The 25,265-nt window shown below is 48.5% G+C and overlaps 1 protein-coding gene across 1 annotated transcript in view; it reads left to right on the top strand.

Annotated features, from left to right (window-relative positions):
• The window catches only part of GALNT2 (polypeptide N-acetylgalactosaminyltransferase 2), a 183,489-nt gene that overhangs the window by 133,262 nt on the left and 24,962 nt on the right, over positions 1–25,265 (top strand). The window contains exons 4-10 of the mRNA XM_021696126.1: positions 13,740–13,838; positions 14,099–14,166; positions 14,408–14,473; positions 17,834–17,955; positions 20,006–20,093; positions 23,555–23,642; positions 24,964–25,067. Coding sequence (XP_021551801.1) covers positions 13,740–13,838; positions 14,099–14,166; positions 14,408–14,473; positions 17,834–17,955; positions 20,006–20,093; positions 23,555–23,642; positions 24,964–25,067 — 635 coding nt within the window. The remainder of the gene's footprint in view (positions 1–13,739; positions 13,839–14,098; positions 14,167–14,407; positions 14,474–17,833; positions 17,956–20,005; positions 20,094–23,554; positions 23,643–24,963; positions 25,068–25,265) is intronic.

Below are 25,265 nucleotides of genomic sequence, written 5' to 3'. Positions count from 1 at the left end.
TTTACCTGTTAAACCAGCTTGATTAATTACATTCAAAACCTCTTGATCCTTATTATTATCCACTCGATAGAAGAATTTGAAGCCCCTACTACAGTTTGCTGAGTTTTTGTTTATTTCTAAGAGTATTTGCTTGATATGTTAGACTGCTGTGATTCGGGACCTAGAAATGATATATTCATGATGAAGTATACCTTTATTAACATAAAATTACCCCCTGGCATTGCATCTGATGTTTTTCTGGTTTGCCATGCGTTTTACTTTTTATTATGTTAATTTCCTACTCGATTCTGCTTATTCTTTTTTTTAAAAAATATTTATTTATTTGAGAGAGAGAGAATGAGAGAGAGCACATGGGAGGGGGGAGGGTCAGAGGGAGAAGCAGACTCTCCGCCGAGCAGGGAGCCCGATGCGGGACTCCATCCTGGGACTCCAGGATCATGACCTGAGCTGAAGGCAGTCGCTTAACCAACTGAGCCACCCAGGCACCCGATTCTGCTTATTCTTGATATATTGTTGTCTTCAATTAGTTTTCTTTTTGCATTGTTGGTGTCATTTTGATTAAGGTTTGTCTTTTGTAAGCAACCAGTACTGTATTATTTTTAGGCCCGCCTGATGGTCTGAAGTGTAATAGAACGCTATGCCATTTTCATGGTGGATCTGTTCTCTGGTTTTTTATGTCATCCTGTTTTTTTTCATGCCTGCTTTTCTCACCATTTTCTTTCCTCTCTCACGTGGAAAGCATGTTGTGTTTTACTTTGCTGGTCTTCTGTTTTGTCAGTTGTTTTTCCCTCCCGTGGCTAAGAAAGTTTGTTTCCTATACGGGAGTCAACTAGTTGCACCTTTCCATGTTTATAAAAGTTCAACAAAAACACTGAAATTAAAGGAGTGTTGGTTTAATGCCAAGAATAAAACCGTATATATTTCCACATGACGAATTAATATGCTTTTACTTTCTCCCACTCACTTTCTGGTTTTTTTGATCTACCTGGAATTCGACACAGATGATTGTTGAAGTTATTTTATATAATCATTTTATTATATTTTATATAATGATTTTTTAAGCGGTGTTTCATTTGCACCACCATATATTACACAAGCCTGTTTCTGTTACTGAAGTAGTTTTCATGCATCCTACCATATCATGCCGTAAGTTGAGTCTTGGTTTTATTTTTTTTTTAATTTATTTATCTTAGAGGAGACCTTCAAATGTATTTTCAGGCAGCTCAGATAACTGAAATGCTCTGTGAGCTTGCTCACCCTAAGAATTACTTTCCACTCCCTACGGACATGAATGGTAAATTCACAATGCACAGAATTCCTGTGGCGTGTCTTTTCTTGAAACTCTTATATGTTGTTCCATGGTTTTCTGTTTAGTATTCTGATCGGGTTCATTTACTGTGTTGTGTCGGTTAGGGTACTTTAAGCAAAAAAGACATTTTATTAAATTATTTAACAGGAAGTCTGGAGGCGACCCCTAAGGCTGCTTCAGCTGGCTGAGAACTGATGTCCTCACCACTGTAGTCAGCATTTTTTTTTTCCCTTCTGGTTGTAAAAAGGCTGCCATAGCTCCATGCATCACGATCACTTTGAAGACAGGAAGTAAAGGGGTCAGAAATGCTCTTTTCTTCAGTGGCTTTTTGGAAGTCTGCCCAGCAGACTTTCTGTTATAATCCCTGGGCCAGAACAAAGTCATGGCTCTTTGTGGCCGTGACTGAGGCTGGGAAAATGAGTTTCTCTTGGGGCAGTCAGAACTTACCTCAGAGGCTTGGCAGTTCACCCAAAACAAAATCTGTCAGAAAGGAGCAAGAGAGGGTGATTTTTGCAATACCGAGAAGGACATACCCTCCTTGAGGTGTGCCTAGAGGCATCCCACAGAATCGTAGAGTCAGAAGGACTGAACGTAAAACGTAATAACTGTCAGTGTCCAGATATGTCAGACAACCTTATCATTCTTTACCATAACACGCCATTCTATCATCAACTAGAAGTTGATGTGTTTTCCCAAGATTCCAGACATTGCTGTTACATTTGACATGAGCAAGGATTAGGGAACCAAACAAATTACCCTGACATTGGTTGGAAAAAATGTGCACACGCCATGCCAAGACAAACACAGGGTGTTTGGTTCTCTGTACGGAATAGTGATAGGCTGGGGCTGCAGGGGCAGTTAAAATAGTGAATCTTCTACTTCAGGGTTACATTCTTACACTTTTTTTTTTTTTTAAGATTTTATTTATTTATTTATTTGAGAGAGAGAGAGAAACAGCATGAGAGGGGATAGGGTCAGAGGGAGAAGCAGGCTCCCCGCCGAGCCGGGAGCCCGATGCGGGACTCGATCCCAGGACTCCGGGATCATGACCTGAGCCGAAGGCAGTCGCTTAACCAACTGAGCCACCCAGGTGCCCTCTTACACTTTTTTTTTTAAGATTTTTATTTATTTGAGAGTGAGAGAGAGAGCAGGCCTGCACAAGCAGGGGGAGGGGCAGAGGGAGAAGCAGACTCCCTGCTGAGCAGGGAGCCCTACAGGGGGCTCGATCCCAGGACTCCAGGATCATGACCTGAGCCGAAGGCAGACGCTTCACCAGCTGAGCCACCCAGGCGCCCCTGTTACACTTGTCCAGGGACATAACGAGCTGTTTGCCGTCATCCGTGTGAGGGAATGGATCCGCTGCAACCTTCGATGACTAGTCATCGTATCATTATATGGAAAGTTAATCTGTGTCCAACAGTCAACAACACAGAGCAACTAACTATATCTTTGAAAAGAGTGGTCCCTCCAAACATCATCCGTGATGGCACATAGCTTTCTTCTACCAAGTTTAAAAAGTCAGAACTACTGCTCAGTGGCCACCCAGACTCCATTATTTTGAGGCCACGGCTGAAAGAGAAAGATACAGAGCAGAAAAGAAAGCTCACTGCCTGAGTAATCCCTAAGAGAGATACTCTTAAAGATTAGCCACTTCGGGACAGCAGGGAGCAGATAAAATAGAAGCACATCTCTGCGCAGAGCAGTGAAAGTAAAAACTCAGTCCTTGGCAACTTGGAAGCAGAGTTGGTGTCACTGAGCGGGACAGTTGGTGCCTCATGTCCCAGGGGGACAGGCAAGGGGCAAGAAACGGGACATACGGTTCTTATTGTCTGATGCGCAGCATGGGCTTCCCTCCAGAGAGGACAGCTTTTTCCCCTGGCATCAGGAGGAAGGAAAGTGGGCAGTCCTGTGCTCTCCGTCTCTGCATGGACTCCACGCGAACGGCGAGCAGGAGCGGATGACAGAAGCTCAGATGGCTTCATCCAGGGCTGTAGTTTTCACAACTTTCAATAGCTCTTGACTCCTGAAAAAGTTTTCAGTTAAAATTTAGTGCGTGTAAAGCTAGAGGCAGTAAAGGGCAATTGATGGCCTTTGAATGAAAGAACAGTTTTACCCCATCAGACGGTGCTTGCTGCGGGCAGCACAGGGAAGCCTAATGCTTTCCCGCCTTGGGAGGAGGACACTGTGGATCCTGGGCCTGGAGTGTTCGGTGAGTGAAGAGTGTGTGTTCATGCATTACCACCCCCCCACCCAGGGCATGTGTGTGCTTTCTCCTCTGGGACCGCTGGCTTTCCAGGGGCATTAGAGGACTTCCCAGGGAGTGTGGTGAATCAGGCCGGCTCGAGTTCCTCGTGTCACAGCGAGGATAAGTATGTTGTTTTAGGTCATGCCCCTGATCCGTATGCATTCAGGATACAAGAACTGGCAGTATTTGAAAGAGCTGTTTTAGACTAATAATTTCAAAGCGAGACAAACCCATGGTGATTAATGGGGCTTATTCCCATCTCCTGCCAACTAGATTTTTAAGAAGCTTAATTTCAGATGGGTCCTGTAGAGGTTTTGGAATGTCTGAGGACTTGGTTCTCTTCTGCCTTAAGAGACCTCTGTGGTAATAAGCTCTCTAGCCATTAGGACTGATCAGAAATTAGTTGATTAGGTGGAATATAGCGCCATGATCACTGTTGGGAGGATTTTTCAGAGCATGTTTTAATTAAATGAACACGATACAACAACTAGGTAGCTTGTTTCTTTTTTTTTCTTCTTTCCTTTCAATTTTGCCTTCTTTCCCATATCCAACACCCATTCTACGCCAGGGTCTGTCCAGCCTTCCTAGAACTCCGCAGCAAAATGCACGGTGAACTTGGCCATGGGAGGCTGATTATCTGTGGGTGGCCCAAGAGGAAGTGCCCGAGAGACATCCCACCCAGTCTGGCCTATAAATGCTGTTCATGCTCTGAAGGTAGAGGGCCAGCCTGTTTCAAGTACCTCCCACCCCCCTGTAGTGAGTCCAGACTCCACGGGTGGGCTAGGTCTTCTTCCACGGGACCCTGGGTGTTGGGGCCTTATTCCAGAGGCCTCAGACTTGACTCGAGGTATCGGGCTTCACAGCCATGGGAGAGTGTGAGGAATATAGCAGAGGCGGGGTCCTTACATGATGGACACTGGGACTCAGCTTCAGGTGGATGGGGAATGGGAAACCAAAATCTTCTAGAGAAGTGGCTTTTAACCTCTGTGCTCTGTGGTCCATTATCAGAATTGGGTGTACAAATCCAGAGCTCCTCGGATGAGTCTAATTACAGCTCCCTAAGTCCGTCAGTCTTCTGCCAAGTTTCTTAAAATGAGAGATGACTTAAAAATAAAAAATAAATAAAAATAAAATAAAAAATGAGGCCTAAGAACAACCTGCTTCAGCTTCACCTGGGGAAAAGGGGAGCTTCTAAAACCAGATTCTCAGGCATCACTCTAGACCTACCCCAGGGGACGGGCCAAGGCATCTTCATTTTCATAGCCCTTCTGAGAGTCTGACACTAACTGTCCAGACTTCCTGGCGATCAGGAGTCCAGGCCCTGCCCCCAAAGGACATCGGCATCCTGAATGAAGAGTATGTGCCTGGCGGGTGCCCCAACTGGACAGCTTATGTGGGAATCGGCAGCTCCCATGGGGACAGCTGTGTCAGGCTGCCGGAACACACACAAACAACACACCCGCTCTTTTTTCTCCATTGAAATGGAAACCACGGAAGTGGTCTCTGTGGGGGAGCGCAAGGGGACAAATGTGCATTCAGGGCCTCTTTGGGGTCACCTGCTGTTCAGAGCCTTCCTCTGAACAGGCAGCGAGCAAATGGGCTGGGAGGTGAGAGAATCCACTTGAATCTATTTCGAGGTTTTGAAACATCCCGGCCTCACCGTCTGAGCTTGACCCTCACGCAGCTTCTCCCGGTTGGTCTCACCTGGCCGGCAGGTGTGCGTGGAGGCTGGCACACTGTCAGGTGCTGGGTGTGCTAGAGACGGCAGGGGGCACAGCCCCAGGGCTCCCTCGGCAGCTCTGTCTCCCCGGGGCCCGGCCTGCGGTGTGTACTTTGGCATAGGATGGAGACATGCCACGTCGCTCTTCCCTGGAATTAAAAAGTGAATCATTACACCTCAGGCCACTTCTCCCCATTTCACCCCACCCTCCTCCTGGTTGAGGACAGAACTGCTTTTGTTTCTCCGTCCTATAGAGTTTGATTGGATTTGAAGCCACCTGTTTGTTCCATAGGGTAACCCAGGCCCACTCTGTGACTCAAGAAGGTGGGAAAATACAACAGGGTAAAACCTCAACAGCAGAAGGAAGGACATAATTCAGGAAAAAGAAAAATTTAATGAACTAGGAAAACACAAAGTAGAGAGGATTATATAAAGCTTGAAAAAAGCTTTTCATAAAGCTTTATATAAGGATACTGATTAACCAAAATAAAGAAAAACCATGATTAAGTAGTATTAGGAAGAAAAGCACAGACATTCCTATAGATACAGTAGAGCTTATGAAGACCATAAGAAAATTGTAAGTACACTTACATGCAAATAGAGGTGACAGAATTATATAGAATAGATAGTTTTTTAGGAACGTGGAAATTACCAGAATCACTCAAGAAATAAAAAATATGAATAAATACAAGCCACGAAAGAAAGTTACAGCAATAAAAAGTTTGCCTTCCCCAAATGGACAAGGCTCAAGTGGGTTTACATAAAACATGGGCTAGTTTAAAGAACAGAAAAAGAGGGAAAGCTACCCCGTTTGCTTCATGAGGGCAGGAGTACCTTACTATGAAATTGGAAAAGGAAAGCATAAGAATAGAAACTTGTAGACCAGTCACAGTTATGGTTATAGAGTCAAAAGATCTCAACCAAATCCTCACAAATCTAATACAGCTCTATTTAAAAAAAAAATCATAGCCAGTTAGAGTTTAGTTTAGGACTACAAGAATGACTGAGCAAAGAAACTGTATTAATACAATTTACCTTCTCAATGGATTAAAGAAGAAAAGCTAGGGTCTCCTGGGTGATTCTGTTGGTTAAGCATCCAACTCTTGGTTTCAGCTCAGGTCATGATCTTAGGGTCATGAGATCGAGTCCGCGTTGGACTCCATGCTCAGTGTGGAGCCTGCTTGGGATTCTCTCTCTCCCTCTGCCTCTCCCCCCAATTGCACACATGCACTCGTTCTCTCTCTCTCTCTCAAATAATTAAATAAAACCTTTTAAAAAATAAAGAAGAAAAGCTTAAGAAAAAATAAATGGGGGCGCCTGGGTGGCTCAGTTGGTTAAGCAACTGCCTTCGGCTCAGGTCATGATCCTGGAGTCCCGGGATCGAGTCCCACATTGGGCTCCCTGCTCAGCAGGGAGTCTGCTTCTCCCTCTGACCCTTCCCCCTCTCATGTGCTCTCTCTCTCATTCTCTCTCTCTCAAATAAATAAATAAAAAATCTTAAAAAAAAATAAATGGAAAGGGAAAAAAATCAGTAAAATTTAGCACTTACAAGGGAATTTCCTTAATCCAATTAAAGGCATCAATAAAACATCCACTGCAAACATTATGCTTAATGATGAAAATCTAATCACATGGACATCAAAGATGGGGTGGAGGCAGGGATGATCTCTACCCCGTTTTTTTAAACCGCATTTTATGCCACAGGCCATCACTAGCGCCTTATTAAGACAAGAACCATAATATAGGTAAGAAATGGAAAGAAAAGGACAAAGTGTGGATGACTTGATTAGTGGAAAATCCAGGAGAGCCTACAGACTGTCAGAACAAAGAAGGGAGCCCCCTGAGGCTGCAGCACAGCGTCCACCTGCAGAGACAAGCAGTAGTCCTGGCCTTTTAGGAGACAGGACAACAGACCCCACTCTGTAGAGCGAGCGGGACGCGGTTAGGAATAAACGCAACATAAGATGCACACAACTTTTCTGGAGAAGATTAGAAAAATACAAAACATAACTGAAGGGGGTGCCTGGCTGCCTCCCTCGGTGGAGCCTGCAACTCTTGATCTCAGGATCCTGAGTTAGAGCCCCACGTTGGGTGTAGACATTACTTAAAAAACAAAACAAAAGCGAAAAAAAAACCGTAATTGAAGGACCCAAAAAAACCCCAGTCGATATTACAAAGATACCAATTCTCTTCAAATTAATGTGGGAATTCAGTACAGTGTCATACGGTGCTTTTTCTCATGAAACTTAAAGAACTGATCTTTAAAATCAAAAGGAAAGGCACATAGCCCCAAATAACCAATAAAAGCCTTGAAGAACAACACACCGTAGGCAACCTCCCGTGTCGGATGTGAGGACTTACTTCCAGTTAAGGCAGCGTGGCATGAATGCAGGGTTACACGAGTAGATGAACAGAGCAGAAGTGGAACCAGAAACAGAACTCTGCGTATAAAAAATGCAGTGTGACAGCAGTGACATTATGAATCCGGGAGGAAGTAATGAGCCATTAAGTGGTGCTCAGACAATGGATCATCCACGTAGGAAAAATGAGATGACAGTCCTCCCATTCATGAGAGTATGGGTAGGTGGAGAACGTGAATGTTAAAAGTATTTGTAAAAGTTAAAACATCTGGAAGAAAATCTACAAGAATGTATCAGTGACCTTGGGTCGCGAAAACGTTACCCCAGGGCCACAGTTTGAAAAGCAAACTTAAAACGTACATTTGACAGCAGACATCACACACAAAACTAAAGGATCTGCCACAGACTTGGAGAAGATTTTTACAGTGCATCTGGCAGACAAAGGATAATGTCCAGAATATACAAATTGCCGTCATCGAGTAATGGTGAGGCAAAAATCTAATCAAAAAGTAGACCGAAAATATGAGCAGGCAGTTAACAGAAGAAACACTCCAGTCAGCTTATAAACATATGGAAAGATGTGTGGCCTCTAGTAACTGGGGAAATAAAAATTGGAATCCTAAGCAGCCGTTTCATACCAGTCTGCCTGACAAAATTAAAACACTGTGACGGTACCAAGGGGTGATGAGACCATGGAGCAATATGTACTTGACCTTGTGGGTAGGAGTGAAACCACTAACAGCCATGTTAGAGCACAGTTTGACTGTCTCAGGCTCAGTTGAAGAGGGACATAATCTACAACTAGCAGTCCCACTTGTGGGTAGATAATGCAGAGAAGCTTTCTCATGCATGTAAAAAGACAGTGTCCACTGCTGCGTTATTCCTAACAGACAAGTTAACGATCCACAGAAAAGGGACGGAATGTGCTGTGTGCCTTCTGTGGGCAGCTAGTCAGCAGTGAACGTGAGGTAAATAGAGCAATGTGGATCAAAGCAGGCGTATTCCCGAAAGGTGCAAAAAGCAAGTCGCCACGCAGTGTCACCCATATAAATTTCAAATACGCACAGAACAATACTATATATTGTTTATGAATATGGACATACGTACTTTATTGAAAACATACATAGGGATAATGAAGTACCAAATTCAGGATGGTGGTTACCTGGCAAAGATAGGGTTTGAGGTGGGAAGGACACAAGGGACTAAACTACCACATGTCATGTGCCCCTGTTGTAAAATAGGTTTTTTTAAAAGATTTATTTATTCATGAGAGAGGGGGAGGGGCAGAGGGAGGGGCAGGGAGAGAATCTCAAGCAGACTCTGTGCTGAGTGTGGAGCCCAACGCGGGGCTCGATCCCATGACCTGGAGATAATGACCTGAGCTGAAATCAGGACGCTCAACTGACTGAGCCCCCCCAGGCGCCCTGTAAAATATTAAGACTTGATAAAAGTGAGTGGAGGGTGTATGGCTGCTTGTGTAATGCTCTCTAGGTTGTGGGTATGAAATCTTCCTCGTGAATACACATTCCGATGGTGATGGGGCAGAGGTTGCCTGGGCAAAAGCAGCTCTTCCCAAGAAGCCACGGAAACTCTTCACCATGGTGGATGTATCGTGGTCCAGGGCTCGGCCCTTACTTTGCAAACCCAGGAACTTTTGCTTTTTGCTTATTTGCTCCCTGCTCCCCATGCTTTGCTTTGTTTCATTGCCAGCAAACCAAAGCTAGATTTGTCTCTCAGGGGCAGACTCAAACTGAATTCACAGATTGAATGAACCCAGAATGCCAACTTAATAATTTGTAAAGAGGAATACATAGGACAGCACCCAGAACCTTGAAATCCCACGGCCTTGCCTGAGCCTGGTGGTGTTTTCCCCTTGAGCTGCTCCACGGGAAGCAGAGACATGGCTGGAGGGTGACTTGGGGGCACACGGTGAGAAGTGTCTGCTGCAGAAACTAACATCCAAGGTTCCCGTGGCCAGAAGATTTCCTCCAACGCGGACTCCAGCTTGTAATCAGGATAGAGGCTGTGTGTTATGCTCAGGGTTGTGGGGTCTACACATCCCTCTTTCGGGACTGGCTGGAAGCACCCCGCGGGCTTCACAGAGGGGCTGAGCATCTCTGAGCACTGGGAGACCAGAAAATGCCGACGTGGGCTTGACATGGTTTGAAATGTTGCTTTTTTATCTTTTAAGGTGTGTATATTTCCCATCTCTTCCATCATAGAAGCCAGTCTTTATGCTGACATAGAGTAATGCATAATTACTAATTTAATGACTAAATTAATTATGAATCAGCCAACTTGCTTGGTATTTTCCTAACAAAATCTGAGTTAAATGGGCATTTCAGGGAGACGGAGCATATTCAGCCAGTGTTTCTTCATTCCTGTGACCCTCCGTTTTTGGCTGTCATGCCCGTCTCACTAAGTGTAGCCTTTCTCTACACATTGTAGATGTTCTGGAACTCTCTCTTTTATTAAAGCCTGCTTCTCCATCCCCCACCTTTCCATCCACTGAGCTCTTCTCGCGGACCTCAGAACCCCTCTTCCCCCGAGTGACCATGCGTTCCCCACCCCCGGATCATCATGTGCATTAGTTTGTCTCACGCCCGTCACATCAGCCTCGACTCCAAGTTCCTAGAGAAAATTCCATGCTAACCGCCACGTGCCGATGACAGGCACTGATCATGCGCAACCACCAAATGCGTATTACACCCCTGAGTTATAATTATCGTGGCCTTTCCCATTTTCAAAGGTTTTTTTTCATACATTTTTATTTGATTTTTCCAGTAACCGTGCAAGATTATGAGAGCCATGTTCACAGATGCCACAGTCGGTAACCAAGTCTACCACAGGCCCTTTGCGGAAATACTAGGCCAGCTGGGATGGTGGTGAGCCGTGGCATGCTGGGGGTGGAGTAGAAGACATACATTATGCAACTCCTGCGTTCTTAAACAGAGCCTCTAGCTTCCCAGGGCATTTGGGGATGCATCTGAAGAGGTGCTTTGGGTTCTTTGATCAACTTTATGATCAACCCCAAATATAACCCCCGCATCAGAACGAGTCTGCCCCAGAGACAAGTTCATTCTTCAGAAGGGCTCAGGAGCACATGGTGGTTGAGATCAGCCATTTTTTCCATTTCCAGCCACTCAAGAGTTCAGATATTGATAGCTGTGTGGTCGCAGAGAAATTTTAAAACTAAACTCAAGACTTAAAAAAGAGAAACTTTGTGTCCAGTTTTTAAAGTCTGCGTTTTACCGGATAGGAAGTTGAAATCTTCCTCGTGAATACACATACCGATGGTGATGGGGCAGAGGGGCTCTACTACCAGACCCGTGGAGACTCAGGCCAGCTTGTGGCCCCAGAGCCCTGTCTTGCGCCCCAGGCATCCTACGGCTTTCAGCTCGCGTCGGCTGCAGACTTGTCCTGCCACGGACCTGAAGGACGCTGTGGTTCATCCTCTGCTCCCCAAGAAAGCTCCAGTAGGAACGTGCCCCTGGCAGCCAAGTCCCCCGATGAGCTGCTATATCGGGCCTTCTTTCACTCACTCTGCAGTAGTGAAGACTGGGTGGCACGGATAGGAGTCTTTAAATGCAAGATTTATTCTGTTTCTTTTTAAAGAAATTCTGCACTCCCCCCTCCCCCTTCTCTTGGCTCCGCGTGAGGAGTTCGGATCTGAATCCATACACGTCCTTACACACATACACTCTTAGCTCATGGGGCGTAAGATAGTTCTCAGTTTTTGCTCGTTATCCCTCTTTGCCTTAAAAATGCGATGCCTCTTAAAAATGGCATGCCTCCTGACTGCCAAGCCCTAGCAAAACTTGGTGCCTTATGAATATGCAGAGGAGTTTTCATAAAATGATGTGGCTGCAGCAGCCCTTTGTGTTCTGGAAAAAAACATTTCCAGGGGCCCCTTGAGACTTCGCCCGTGCTCGTGCTCGCGGAGAATGAGGCTTCCCACAGAAAAGAGGAAGCCGGGAGAATAGGACATGATTGGATTGGTTAAGTGGACAATGATTCGAGGAGGAAAAGTGCTTCCCTGGTTGAATCCTTCCGTGGCTGCGCTGCCCGCTGGCCTGGGGGGCCCCTCACTGCGGAGGGTATTGCTCTTCCGATGCTGCTCGTTAGCATTATGGAATGAGTCCCAGGGAAGGACTGTCTTCGGGAATTTGTTTACAGCTGAACCTTGCACACCCTTCCTTAATCCAACAATTGGCTAATTCTTAAAATTGAAAGAAAAGGAGTAACTGCAAAACTAGCCTATCCGTCTACTTGTCATTAAAGACTCGGCTGTCGGGAGCCATAATGAGGTACCATATTAATTCCAGAATGTGTTTTTGTCCCCCGGACGACAATGACGGGTAGATTATGCAGTTTTCTCATGATTAGTGAAAGTCAGCCTATCCAGATAACCAGAATAAGTAAAAGAAGTCCGTTTTGTGATTCTGAATTAATTGCTTCTTAATTGCACTGCTTTTCTTGCTCCTTTTCGAAATTTGCTTCTCTGAAGTCGTTTTCCCAGTCAGGAGGGAAAATTAGTGTCTGTGGGCCATTTTCCTTTCAGATGTCCCCGTTCATGTGGAAGTGCTGGCCATTGTCCGTGAGCTGCTCGCTCGGCCACTTGAGTCCTTAACTGCTTAAATGCTTTTAGCCGTGGCTGAGCTCCAGAGATGACTTTTTTTTTAAAGAAATCTGTCTCCTTTTCCCACTGATTTGCCATTTAAGATAAAGGCCTTAATTAATTCTGGAAACCCATCCCTCACAGCCGCGGTAAATGGCGTTAAGAGCTAACAGGTAGAGCAAGGTTTTTAAAGTGGATTGGCACCATGGAAGGTTTCCAGCTGCTTCCGTGCGGGAGGCAGTATGCTTCACTGCATGAAGTGCAGGGACAGTCTGCAGAGCACAGAGGCCACCGGGGACGGACCTCGTGGTGGGCGCCCATGGACAGGTCCCCACCCTGCTACAGGCTCCCAGCAAAAATCTTTCACTCTTTGGACCTTGGGTATAAAAAGACTGTTGCAGAACGGTTTCTCTCAGCGCAAAGAGGCTTTACTGTCTCCCCAGCCTTTTTTCCAAGCGGGTGTCCGTGGTACCACCATTTTGGAAACTCTCTAAATGCACTGAAACCCCAAGTTGATGGTTGCCTCGCAGTCCTAACAGGCTGCAAGCCCGCCCCAGATGTATTGCTCTGTGTCTGGAACCATCACCTCCATGGTAGCATGTTCTCCAGATCCATGGGGCCTGCCTTGGAGGGTCCCTTATGATGGTTTCTACTGAGCTGGGTCTACCTTAATGGGTCATTTCTGCCTCTAGTGGGGGATACTTTAGCATCTTCAACCTCGACCTGGCCGAGTCCTATTTTTTAAAAGAGCCATTCCTTGTCCTCACGGTCTTGTGTCTGTTTGTGGAGAACAGACTTGAGAAGTGCCTTGTGTTGATCTGCCCATAGTTTCTCCCCGGCCCCCCGGATCGACTTTGTTCAGAGACAGTCCCTGGGTTCTTTCAGTACTCCTTAAAACAAAAGGTGAGAGCGGGCGGGCTCAGGTTCCCACAGGCCCACACCCTGCCCCAGCCTTGCAGGGTGACAGACGTGTGTCCCTGCTGCCTTGGGGTGGGGAGGGCGGGCGGGAGGGGGAGTGTGGTCGGCGGGACAGAGCCAGGTTCCAGATACAGCTTTGCCAAGAATCCCAGAGGCCCCACGTGCTTGCTGCAGAAATGAGAAAAGAGCATCGACACACAGTTGGCTCCACCCCTCAGAAATAACCACTGTGAATTGTGAAAAGCACATCTCTAGAGGTGTATCTGCATGTGAGAATAAATGGGACTTCACTGTTTTAAAACATGCTTTTTTTTTTCCAGCGTTAGAAAGATGTTCTCAATGTGTTACTTTTCGCCGAAATCATCTTTTAAAATGTAACTCCGGTTGTGTTTTCCTGTTTCCTTCTGTCCCGTTGTCACTTTCTCTCAGAATGTGCCGGCCCCTTCTGCAGACAGCCAGTTCGTCCGAGAAGGTCCACCCTAGCCGGCCGGGCTGCTTGCGCTCTCCAGAGCCTTCCCGAACCAGGTCTGGGTTCTTCATTCGGAGAACCGTCTTTTCCTTTCCCTCAGGTGTCAACGGAAGCAGTGGCGAGTGGACCTGCCAGCCACCAGCGTGGTGATCACGTTCCACAATGAAGCCAGGTCGGCCTTGCTGAGGACAGTGGTCAGGTGAGGGCAGGAGAGGCCCCCCCGTTGCCCACCTGCTGCACCTTATGGGAGGCGTTCACTGGTAGGGGTGCTGGACACGGCCCTGCGTCCCCAGCACACCTGGGCCAGGGCTGTCGGGGGGGGGTCAGGCAGGTCCCCTGACTGCCACACGAGGAGTGGCTGATGGCTTCTCCGGCCAAGGATTGGGACCAGCACATGAGAATTCCCCACCCCAGGTGATACCCCTTACAGGCCTCCAACCTTTATCTTTTTTTCCTCAGTGTGCTTAAGAAAAGCCCTCCCCACCTCATAAAAGAGATCATCTTGGTGGATGACTACAGCAACGACCGTGAGTACCGTGTCAGATTCCTCCCCCATGCCCGGCCCTTCTCCGGGACACCAGCTCCCCTTAGTGTGCGTGCTAATGACGAGTTTCCTGAAAAGGCCAGAAATCGGGGCCCGCAGAAAGAAGAGGGGCCTCCTCGATGCCCCAGGAGATCCTCCACCCGCAGATGACCGAGATTCACAATACCTGAATACGAAGCCCATGTAAACGGGGTTCCAAATGTTCTGCTTCTCTCTTTCCCTAGCTGAAGACGGGGCTCTCTTGGGGAAAATTGAGAAGGTGAGGGTTCTCAGAAATGATCGGCGAGAAGGTAAGACTCTTTTCTTAATTCAATACCAAGACAGTTGAATTCTGACTTTTCCCGAGCCTGGCAATAACTTAAAGAAGTGTTTCAGCTAAAAGAACAATTAACTTTCTAGTCTTTTTTGTCTGTCTGTCTCTACCAGAGCCTCTTGGGAGCCTCTCCCTGCAAAGCCTAGGGAGGACATTCAAATTGAAATTATCTGTATACTAGGGCAGGAGTTCAAATTATATTTTTATTTGTGTATTTAGAAAAGCGGCTCCTCTCTTCCTTTTACAGTCTAGGAAGTCTTATCAGTCCCTGGAGTACTAGAGTTTAGAAGAAAAACAAAGACTTAGCAATGAGAAGTTTAATGACTTCATGCTCCAGGCATCTGATAAAATAAGGGGTTCAAGTTTGACAGCCCGCTGACGGTGAGGCATCCCAAGAAGGAAGATAGTGCTGCAATTACATGCTTATTGGATTTTGCAAATGCCGGCTTCAAAACCTGCTGTCAGTCTTATCTGCCAGAGCTGGGCTCATCGAGTCGACTTTATTGGCAGGTATAAGAGAGACTCCAAAGGGGGAAAGTATTACTTTGAAGTGTCTGGAAAGGAAGCTAAATCCACAATGTAATTACCATCCAGTGTATCAGTGCTGTTGGAAGGCATGGTGGCTGGCATCTAGACTCCACCATAGTCCGGAGAAACCTTTCCCAATAGGAAGATTGCACAGCTTCAGAACATGCCGTTTTGGTTATTTGAGGATGACTCTGTTGATCTGGAGTGGTGCTTGCATTCCCTGATCAATGGACACTCTTTCTTCTGATTCCCTGGACAGTCGAGCTGGAGTCAAGCAGTGCAGTTTTTCTTAGCATGATTTTCATCTGCGATAAAGTGATTGAGCCTATTTGGACAATGCTGTCAGCACCATATTTTAACCAACTCAGGTCATCAATCCAGATGTTCAAGACATAAACAATGGGACCGGCCTTGCTCCTAAGCAAGCTCTATTTGCTGGACTCCCATCTGTCTCCCAAGCTTAGAATAAACCAAAACTTTGAGATCAGACTGAAAATCTTGCCTTATATTTGCTTCCAGACGAACTGCGTAATAACTTTTTGAATTTAAACCCAAAGTGTCTGCTAGCATGGGGGGAGGAAAAAGAAGAGGTGGAAAAGAAAGAAATTATTTTTCGTGTCGGCATTTTATAACTGACAAATCACTTGCTAGCCTTGTCAGAGAGTGCCGTTAGCCTCAGAAATCCGTGCTTCTAAGTGCTTTAAATTAGGGTGTTCACTCGGGTAAGAGCCCATATTGACGCTTTGTTTTGGAACGGGATGAGGAGGGCCCGCTGGGGGAAGGCAGAGGGTGGGAAGTCTATATGAAACAAATGAAGTGTGCGATAGTTGAGTGAGAAAATGCACACACACAAATGTATATGTGTGCTTGGCTGTACGTGTGTGGTGTGTGTGTGTGTGTGTGTGTGTGTGTGTCCCATATATTTGAACATATAGACAGATGCCTACAGTATTGCTACTAGATGACAGAGAAAATCAGTTGCATAAAATACGACAGCGAAGGAACAGCTTAGCTTCATTTAGCACTGAGGATTTTATTGTGCCAGTGATTCTTTATCTCGCTGTTCATTAGAATCAGCTGAGGAACTTCAGATGACCTTGGCGGAACTCATGTGCCAAATTCAGTGTCCCTGGGGTGGTTACCAGCTGAAATCTCCATTCTTTCTGCCTTCTGATCGTTCCTTTTCACGGACTGCTTGGGGTCTCCCTGTGCCTGGGGATCAGGAGTCAGCCGAGGATTTATGGGGAGGTTATCACCAGACTGGGGGCTGACCTCCTTTCCGGGATCTCCTCCTTCAGTTTCCGGCCACTCTAGAGACCCTGGACTCTGTCCTCTGACACCGCAAGCCAAAAAGGTGGTGTTGCTGTGGGTCGTAGAGTAACCTCACGAGAAACACCACATGCATGGGCACTCCACTGGTTTTCTTCTTTTAAGGATTGAACCCCTTCCCGTTTCTGCCTGCTTCTGACTGCTCTCTGGCCCTTTACAATACTTGCCTTTTCTGTTTCGATCGGGGTTTAGAACTGTGCTCTGAGCAAGGGTTTGCCCAGTACAAACTGATACTCTTGCCTTCGCAACAGCAGAACTAAAAACCTTTGTCTCTTTTCCCTCCCGTGGCATGCGGCTCTATAACTACCACTGAAAACCCATTTGACTACTGTGTATGAAGGAACTTAAGACACTGGTCCTCACTGGTTGTGAATAGTCACATCATCTTCATATACAGTCATTCCCCCCTTATACGTTCCAAAACCCCCAGTGGATGCCTGAAACCATGGGTCGTATGGGACCCTGGATAGACTCTTTTTTTTCTTATGCATACATACCTCCAACGAGGTTTAAGTTATAAATTAGGCACAGTAAGAGATTAACAACAATAATAGTAAAATAGGATAGTCATAGTATACTATAAAAAAGTTATGTGAATGTGGTCTCTCTCAAAATACCTTATCCGATGGCACTCACCCTTCTTGTCCTGACATGAGGTGATAAAATGCCCATGTGATGAGATGAAGTGACGTGAGGGACAGAGATCCCATAGCGTCAGGCTACTACCGACCTTCTGAGGAGACGTCAGAAGGAGGGTCATCTGCTTGCAGACCGCAGTTGACCATGGGTAACTGAAATTGTGAAAAGCGAAACCACAGGCCGGGCTAACGGCCCAGCATCCATCGCAGAGGCCATATATGACCCCCCCCATCCAGTGACACAGATACCACTTGAGACTTTGCGTGATCATAAAAACCCTATATTAGGAACAGGTCACAAGTATATAAATGGCATTAATTTGACCGATAGTGGAACTAATTTTTTGTGTAAAAGCCAGTCACCTGGGGTTTGTCATGTATGTCACTGGGCTGAGCTGTCTTTGGAAGACAAAGATATTTGCAACACTTTTCTCTTCTCATTACATTATCACCACCAAAATCGGCTCCATCAGCCCCTGGAAGCATCCGAGTAACACCTTTCGTGGCCCAGTTCATCAGAAAACCCTGTCGCTGTGTCACAGGAAAATCATTGTAAAAGTTCCACACTTGAGTTGCCTGATGGAGGAGACTCCAGTTATGTAGAGGCCTTTCTCAGAGGGTGGGTCTAAGACAGTTGTCTTCCCGGGCACCCAGTAGACTTGGAAGAAGTCGTCCCGACAGAGCTCTGTCTTGGTGACCACAGGGCAGGACTGGCCCTCCCACCCAGGCTTGCAAGGGGGCTGCGGATCCGAGGTGGGGGGGGGTCGATGGCGGGGCTGGAGGAGCTGGTCCGTGGCCTTTGTCTCAGGTACCCTGACGCGCTTTTGGAATCCCTTCCGCAGGCCTGATGCGCTCGCGGGTCCGGGGGGCCGACGCGGCCCAGGCCAAGGTCCTGACATTCCTGGACAGCCACTGTGAGTGCAACGAGCACTGGCTGGAGCCCCTCCTGGAGAGGGTGGCCGAGGTGAGGCGCGGGGCTCGCGCTGTGTGGCGGGAAGTGCCGCTTGGACATCTGTTCCTAGAGTGTTGTCTTCACCGTAGGCATCTACGGCCGGGGAGAAAGGCACTTGACAGGTGGGGCGGGGGGGCGTCTCCCATGATGCTGCTCACTAAGAGACCCAGCCTGCGGGCTTGTGGCGGGACCGGTGCCCGTGACCACAGCGTTGTCCTGTTGAGACCGTCAGGGTGACCCATGGCTCACTCTGTGTCCCTCTGTCTCTAGAAACATCATCAGTGGTATTACTTTTGGCCTTTTGCCATGTCTCTTGCCTTTTACTTGGTCTATTGACTTTCTTTCCTCTCTCCTGAGAAAGTGTTTCTTTGGGGTGATAAAGCAAACTTAATGAAAGTACTAGAGAAATAGAGAATGAACAAGTCATGCCTTTTACAAGTCAAGCGTGACAAGGACATAGCCAATGGACAGTAAGTCATGAAATACTAACCAGCCACAAGCTACTAGTAATTACCATATGATGATGATGTTGATCTTGTACACTAGTAGTTATTGATAGGACTCTTTACTTACCACATGTTAGGCACATTACATATCACCTTTAATCCAGGTATTACCCCCATTGGACACATGAGTGACTTGGGGTCCAGGGAACTTTAATAACACATCCAAATTCATATGGGAGGCAGAGCCAGGGTGGCCAAGAAGGTTCGAGTCCATCCCTAATTGAGCCCTCTTACACATCACACCCACCTAGCTGAAAGAGGAACCCCCCTGGAATCTCCGCCCCACCTCCCCCAGGCCAGTCCCCACAGCCCCAGGCTGTCCCCCAGGGAGGTAGAGGACACAGGGATGCCACGGCCAAGACGCTAGCATGTGCGTAGACCCCACACGTCCACGGCGGAACTGTCAGAATTATTTCCAGTACCCTCTCCTCAAGTAAGGATGGAAGGCGTGGAAAATTGTAATTCTTACTAGTTCCAGTCCTATCAAAAGAAGTCAAAACAAAAGAAGTGGACTGAGAACTCGAGCACATTATATGTTCTTTGACTCCCATGCCCAGGTCCAGACAGAGCCGGGCAAGGAAGATCGGATTCTTCGAGCTCAGTGCCCCGCACGGGTGTTTCTACCCTGTAAACTTGCACCTGGGGGTGATGGAACTTTATACTCTTCTCTTACGTGTTCCTCTGATGTATTCTGTTCTTAGCTCTGCAGATTCTGTTACTAATTTGTTTTTCACAGTCTTTCTTCTGGTTAACGCGGGTTCTGTAAATGGCTCGAGGAAAGCATTTACTCTTTTGTTAACTAGCCGCATGGGGCGATGCCTCTCACCAGCATCAAGCATCTGATTTTAAAGAGGGCAGGAAAGTTAAAAGGCCTTATGTTCACAAACCACCAGAGTAATAACTATGGGAGAAAGAAATGCCTCCATCTAAGGGGGAAAAATGCTTTGTCGGGTAGACTCACAGGTGAGACATACTTCGAATCTGGGATTCTCGAGTTGACTTGGGTTGCCTTCGGCTGTAATGATGTCCATGTGCTTCTCATCACACACACCTCAGGCCCACAGAAACAGATTCCTAGCAGCGCGGCGTGGCTGTCTTAGGCGTGCGTCCCTTCCCGAGCTTGACCACAGCTCACGGGATAGGATACGTAAGGACAGCGGAGCTTCGATTCTGTCAGAAGGAAAGCAGCCCCGTGCTGGGAAGTTTTGGCGCTTGGGGAAACAGAAAAGAACGCTGGGGACACACGGGTGCAGGCCTCGCCGTCAGCCAGGGCAGCAAACGCCAGAGGTGTCCCATGGCCATGGCTGTCGGCTCTCGGAGCGATTCTCTCTGCCCGCCCACTGCCGACCTTGGTCGGCACAGAACAGACCCCGTCCATGACAGTGAGGGCGGGGAGCCCCCGGCCTCTGTCTCCGTGGGCCTGGGGGATGGCAGGTGGTCAGAGGGGCGGCGGGTGTCCCTGAAGCCGCCGGACACCGATGCCTGCCTCTGGTGGGGCGGGATGCTCTGTTTTGTTTGTGATACCGACTCCCGTCTTCTTTCGATTTGTTTTTCAGGACAGGACTCGGGTCGTGTCCCCTATCATCGATGTCATTAACATGGACAACTTTCAGTACGTGGGGGCATCCGCTGACTTGAAAGGCGGTAGGTGCCGCTCCTGGTCTGGCCGGCCTTGCTCTGGCCGTCTGCATGGCGGCTGATCACTGCTCCCTCTCGGTGTCACGAGGGACAGTGACAGCAGCTTGCTCACCGCCAGCGCACGTGCCGCAAGCAAACGGCGTCTCCATGCCCGACAAGTAGAATCTCATAAAGAGAGAGAAAAATGGCCTTCTTCCCCTTAAAGAACTTCCTGTGCTTCCTGTTCTCCTCTTATCTCTTTGACCTTCTGTGGCTGTGATGACATGTGTGGCTTAGTACACAGTTTGGGTGTCATTTTTAATCGGAGAAGATTAAGCCTTCCCAAGTCGGAGTCTGGGACGAGGCATCGCCCGAGCTGACAGGCAGTCTGTGGTGAGCATCACAGAGCCTAGGGTTTGTAGCGTGGGAGGGCTGGGCTTGCCTTGGCCTCCTTCCTCTCTGACACCAGCTCCCCTGACAGCCTGCGTCTCCCTGGTGGCAAAGCCCGGGTCATCCCCGGCTCCCGCTGACCACCCAAGCCCACTCGGCACCCCTACACCTGGCTTGGTTGTGGACCCCTCCCCCCCGCCCTTCCCCCCCCGCTGACCATCCACATCCTGCTTCGAAGGGCCACACCAGCTTCCTGTTGGTCCTCACAGCCTCCAGATGTGCCCCTTCACACCCAGCCCCCCTGGGGCCCCACGAGTAACTTGTCTCATGCTCTCCACCTTCTCAAAAACTATCAGAGGCCCCCAAGACCTTCTGTTCACGTGGGCTGTATGTATCAGCATTTGCTGTATTAGAAATTAAAGCCAAGAAATTGTTAAAACACAAGACGATGCAAGTACACATCCTGTTGTTCATCAGCGTGCCAATATCACATGTTCTGCAGCTTCTGGAAAACTCCATCATGTACTTTTGAAAAAGTGAGCATGAAAGAGGCATGTAAGGTCTTAGTGTAAATATCAAAGTAGTTTTGATGGGATAGACCCCCGAAGGGTCTGTGGACCCCCACGGGCTCCTGGAGCAGGCCTGGAGAACCACTGAGCTCACGTAGCGCTTCATGGTGCTGAGAGGTGCATAGGAATCACACTGGACCCCTCGAAGGAACTGGTCACGTGACATCTGGCTCTTACTAGTTGTCCTTGTGTCCCTGGGACGGGGGGGGCGGTGAGGGGCTGGCGGGGGCCCAGCAATGAATGCTCTGTGCTCTGAAACTCAGCTGTTTGGCAGCCACACCTCTCAGACCTCAGCTGAGAGCCAGGAGGTCAGCAAAGACTGCCCAGAGCAGCTAAAAGAGATATCAAAGCTTTTGCCTTCTGTTTGTGTAATCTATTCACTATTGATTCTTTACACCTGAGATCCATGGTTTCTTTTCTAGCTGTCCAGTACCCCAGTTGCTTTATGTGAAACAAGGGGCTTCTTTTCCCACCTTCTGACACTTTGAGCTGATTAGAGGAGGACCGACTATTCCGGACAGACAGACACAGGATCAACTGATAGTCTAGCGTCAAAAAAAGACCATGAAACTATAAAATTGGGCATGACCTCAGAAAACAGAATGCTGAGACAGTCAGTGAGACTCGGGTTTTTGACTCCACCTGCCATGTCACCGTGGGCCGGCCAGTTCACCTCTGTGCCTCAGCATGCCCATCTGAGAAGTGGGGAGATAGGAACGCCAGCACAGGGGTAGTGAAAGGATGAGAGTAGCCAGCGTGAGGTCAGTGACGTGAGCGAGCGGCAGCCCCATCCCAAGGCATCAGCAACAGGGCGGTCATGGTGGGAGGACTCTCCTTACATCAGGAAACGTAACGTTCAGAAAAGATTCTCAGCAAACGGTGAGAAGGTTTGGGGTTTTAAAGAGGACCGATCCCTAGTTATCAAGAAAACATTAGTGTTCAGAATGTCTTCTTCCCCCAAGGATTTGCAAGAGCTGAGATTGATGGGCTCTCTTTTCCCATAGCAGCTGCTTATTCGAGAGCCAGTGCAGGGACATAGATGCCCTGGGGTAGGGGGTGGGGGTGAGGGGTGCAGTCCTCCTGCTGGATCAGAAGAAGAGGATGCACCAAGTTTACTCTAGGAGCATTTTCTCAAATCCCTTTAGGAAAAAAAAAATCAAGGATGATGTTTTTAGCAGATTCTCAAAACCTAATAAAGTTTGTCTCTTTGGAACAAATTAATAAAATAATAATGATCATTCAAAAAATGCAGGTAACATTGTGTCGACGGGCCCATTGAGGCCTTTGCATTGTCTGTTCATAACACAGGCAGGACGTTTGTTGTTTCCCTGGTTGAGGCAGGCCCTCTGCCTCAGGGAGAGCTGGGCTCTTCGGGAAAAGCCTGTGTGGGGCCTGCCTCAGTTTCCCCTCTGTGCTGCTGTCCCTGCCACCTGGCCTCCCAGCAGCTCGCTGCTTCTTTGCTAGCCTGCCACACTTGGCAATAACAGCTGGGAGGCCTTTTTAGTCCCATGCCTCTGGTTGGGCCATAAAGGATCCTGTGCTGGCCCAGGAAACCCCCAGCCCACGCTTCCCATCCTGCCCTGTTCAGGCTACAGACACAGGGGCTGGCAGGGCAGTTGAACATTGACCTCTGAGCACACTGAAGAGAAATCCAGACTTAGGCACTGCACAAGCCCTGCCGACCAACGAAAAGCCTGGTGGCACAGAGCTAAAGGATAGACGGCCCTGGAGTAGTTAAGTTTGGCTGTCAGACCTTTGGAAATGCAGTGAGCCACCTGTCACCAAGAAGTGGTCTCCTCGTGCGTCTCGAGAGCATCAGCAGGTGGGGTGTGCTGGCGCCTGCTGGCTCAATGCGGGGTGCCTTCTGAGTAAGGGCGGACCCAACAGCTTGGGCCAGGGGCCCACAGATGTCAGAAACCGTGTCCTGAGTGACCTGTGGATTCTAAACGTGAATTGGGACAGCTGCCGTATTTCTCAGAAATCACAGCCTGCTGCCCACTTTGCCACTTCCTGTGGCTTGTTTTCACCTAAAAGTTTTCCCTCTGCCACCTTGCCCCCCATGGTTTAGTTGCAATCGAGGGTCATGGAGGAGGCCAAGTTGGCCAGCCCAGGGAATCTATGCTCTTGTCCTTCCCCTGGGTTCTTTTGCCCTGGGGGGTTGGGGGGAGGCACGGTGGCAGATTTGACTCTGTCCCACCCATTTTCTCCCTCCTCACAGCCCTCTGTTCCCTGTCAGAGTTATTCTCAGGCGTTTTAATGGTAGGAAAGCCTGACCCACATTTTCTGTTTGGGGTGAGCTTTTCAGGGAAGGAGTCGGTGTGTGCCCTCCCTGCTGGTCCCGCTGCCCCAGGTTCTCCCCTCTCCTGCTTTAGTGGTGGTGCTTTTATTTAATTTTTTGCTGTGTGTGGTTTTCAGTGAGTCCAGTCCAAATATCCAATACGTCTAAGCTCTGAGGGACAGAGGTGCCAGGAGCACACTCGGTTCTCTCGTCAGCACCCTAATGTTTTGTTTCTTTTCCGTGGCCGGCAGGTTTTGACTGGAACTTGGTCTTCAAATGGGATTACATGACCCCAGAGCAGAGGAGATCCCGGCAAGGGAACCCGGTCGCCCCCATAAAGTAAGTGCCAGGAATCCTTCCGGGTGCCCCTCCCAGGTAAGACCCTGGCTCTGGCCCCGTGTTTCCTAGAGACGTAGTTAGACTCCTCATCTTCCTGCCGGCCGCCGACACCGTTTCCCCTGTCCTGGCTCGAGGGAGAGTTTCTGCCACCGAATCATAGAATAAAGTACTTTGAGATTTCCTCAGATGAAACCTAACCTACAACTATAGGAGGCAGATCTGTGAGTTCTGGGAGTTCCCCCACGTTTATACTGTAGAGCGGTTTCCAGCAGGGCAGGCTCTTCAAGTTGAACTCGGGGACCAGGGAAAGGGGAGGGCGGGGGAGTCCTCTCTACTGAGGCCCTTCCTGGTCGGCTTCCCTCCCTGCGCTGCCTCTGCCCTCCTGCTGGCCCACAGAAGACAGAGCTTGTAGCCATTAACACCTGGTTTTCAGAGTCAACCACCTGTAGCTGGGCGTGAATGTGGGGTGCCTCTTCAGGCTAGACATAGCTAAGTGGCAGCATTGCCACAGACTTCTGGCACTGACTTTCGGGCACTGACCACCCACAATGACCTCCGGCACTGACTTCCGGGCACTGACTTCTGGCACTGACTTCCGGGCACTGACCACCCCCACTGACCTCCGGCACTGACCTCCGGCACTGACTTCCGGCACTGACCTCCGGCACTGACCACCGGTACTGACCTCTGGCATTGACTACCCACACTGACTTCTGGGCACTGACCTCCAGCACTGACTTCCGGGCACTGACCACCCACACTGACCACCGGCACTCGCTAGCATTTATCCAACATGACAGTGTGCTCTAGACCTCCAGCACTTGAAGTTGAGTTCTCAGGGCATCTCCTGGGAAGGAAGTAGGGGCTCAGTTAGCCCCCTCCCAGGCTGAGGAAGCACAGCAGTGATGGTCCCCGCTAACGGGAGGAACCGGCTCCAGGATGAGGAGGAGGCTAGCTGACACTAGCGAGCATTTCCCGAGTGTGCTGAGGGCTTGTACGTATGGTTTTTTGAAATCCTCTAAGGAAACTGAGGCACAGAGAGCCCAAGTACTTGCCTAGGGCTGCTTGTCAGTGAGTGCCCCCAGCTCCAACGGTCGCTCTCTTGGAGGGGACACTACTCCGCGGTGGGAGTGCCTGAGCAGGGCAGGTGGGAGGCATTTGAAGTCAGCAGTGAGAGCATCCCGAGCTCCAAATGGGGAGCCATGGCTGCACCGGGGTTTTTAAGGTCAGCTTGTAGACCTGACCTTGGTATTAGAATGCAGATCTAACCCTGACCTCTGGCCCATCCCCCTCTCCCATTCCACCCTCTCCACCTTTTCAGAACCCCTATGATTGCTGGCGGGCTCTTCGTGATGGACAAGCTCTACTTTGAAGAACTGGGGAAGTATGACATGATGATGGACGTGTGGGGAGGAGAAAACCTGGGTACGTGAGAGCCTATGTCTTCGCTTTCCAATTCTGATAAATTGGATGGCCTTTTCCTACCCACCAAGGGCTTCAAAATGAAAAGTGGAAGCTTTGAGGAGGCTGTTAGGCAAGAGCAGGTGGTATGCAGGGAGCCAGTTGGGAAAAAGAAAAAAAAAAAACAACTGTAAAGACCTCAATCACCATTCATCACACACC

This window comes from Neomonachus schauinslandi, chromosome 6 (genome assembly GCF_002201575.2).
Source record: "Neomonachus schauinslandi chromosome 6, ASM220157v2, whole genome shotgun sequence".
Classification (NCBI taxonomy): domain Eukaryota; kingdom Metazoa; phylum Chordata; class Mammalia; order Carnivora; family Phocidae; genus Neomonachus; species Neomonachus schauinslandi.
This window is presented reverse-complemented; position numbering and strand designations above follow the sequence as displayed.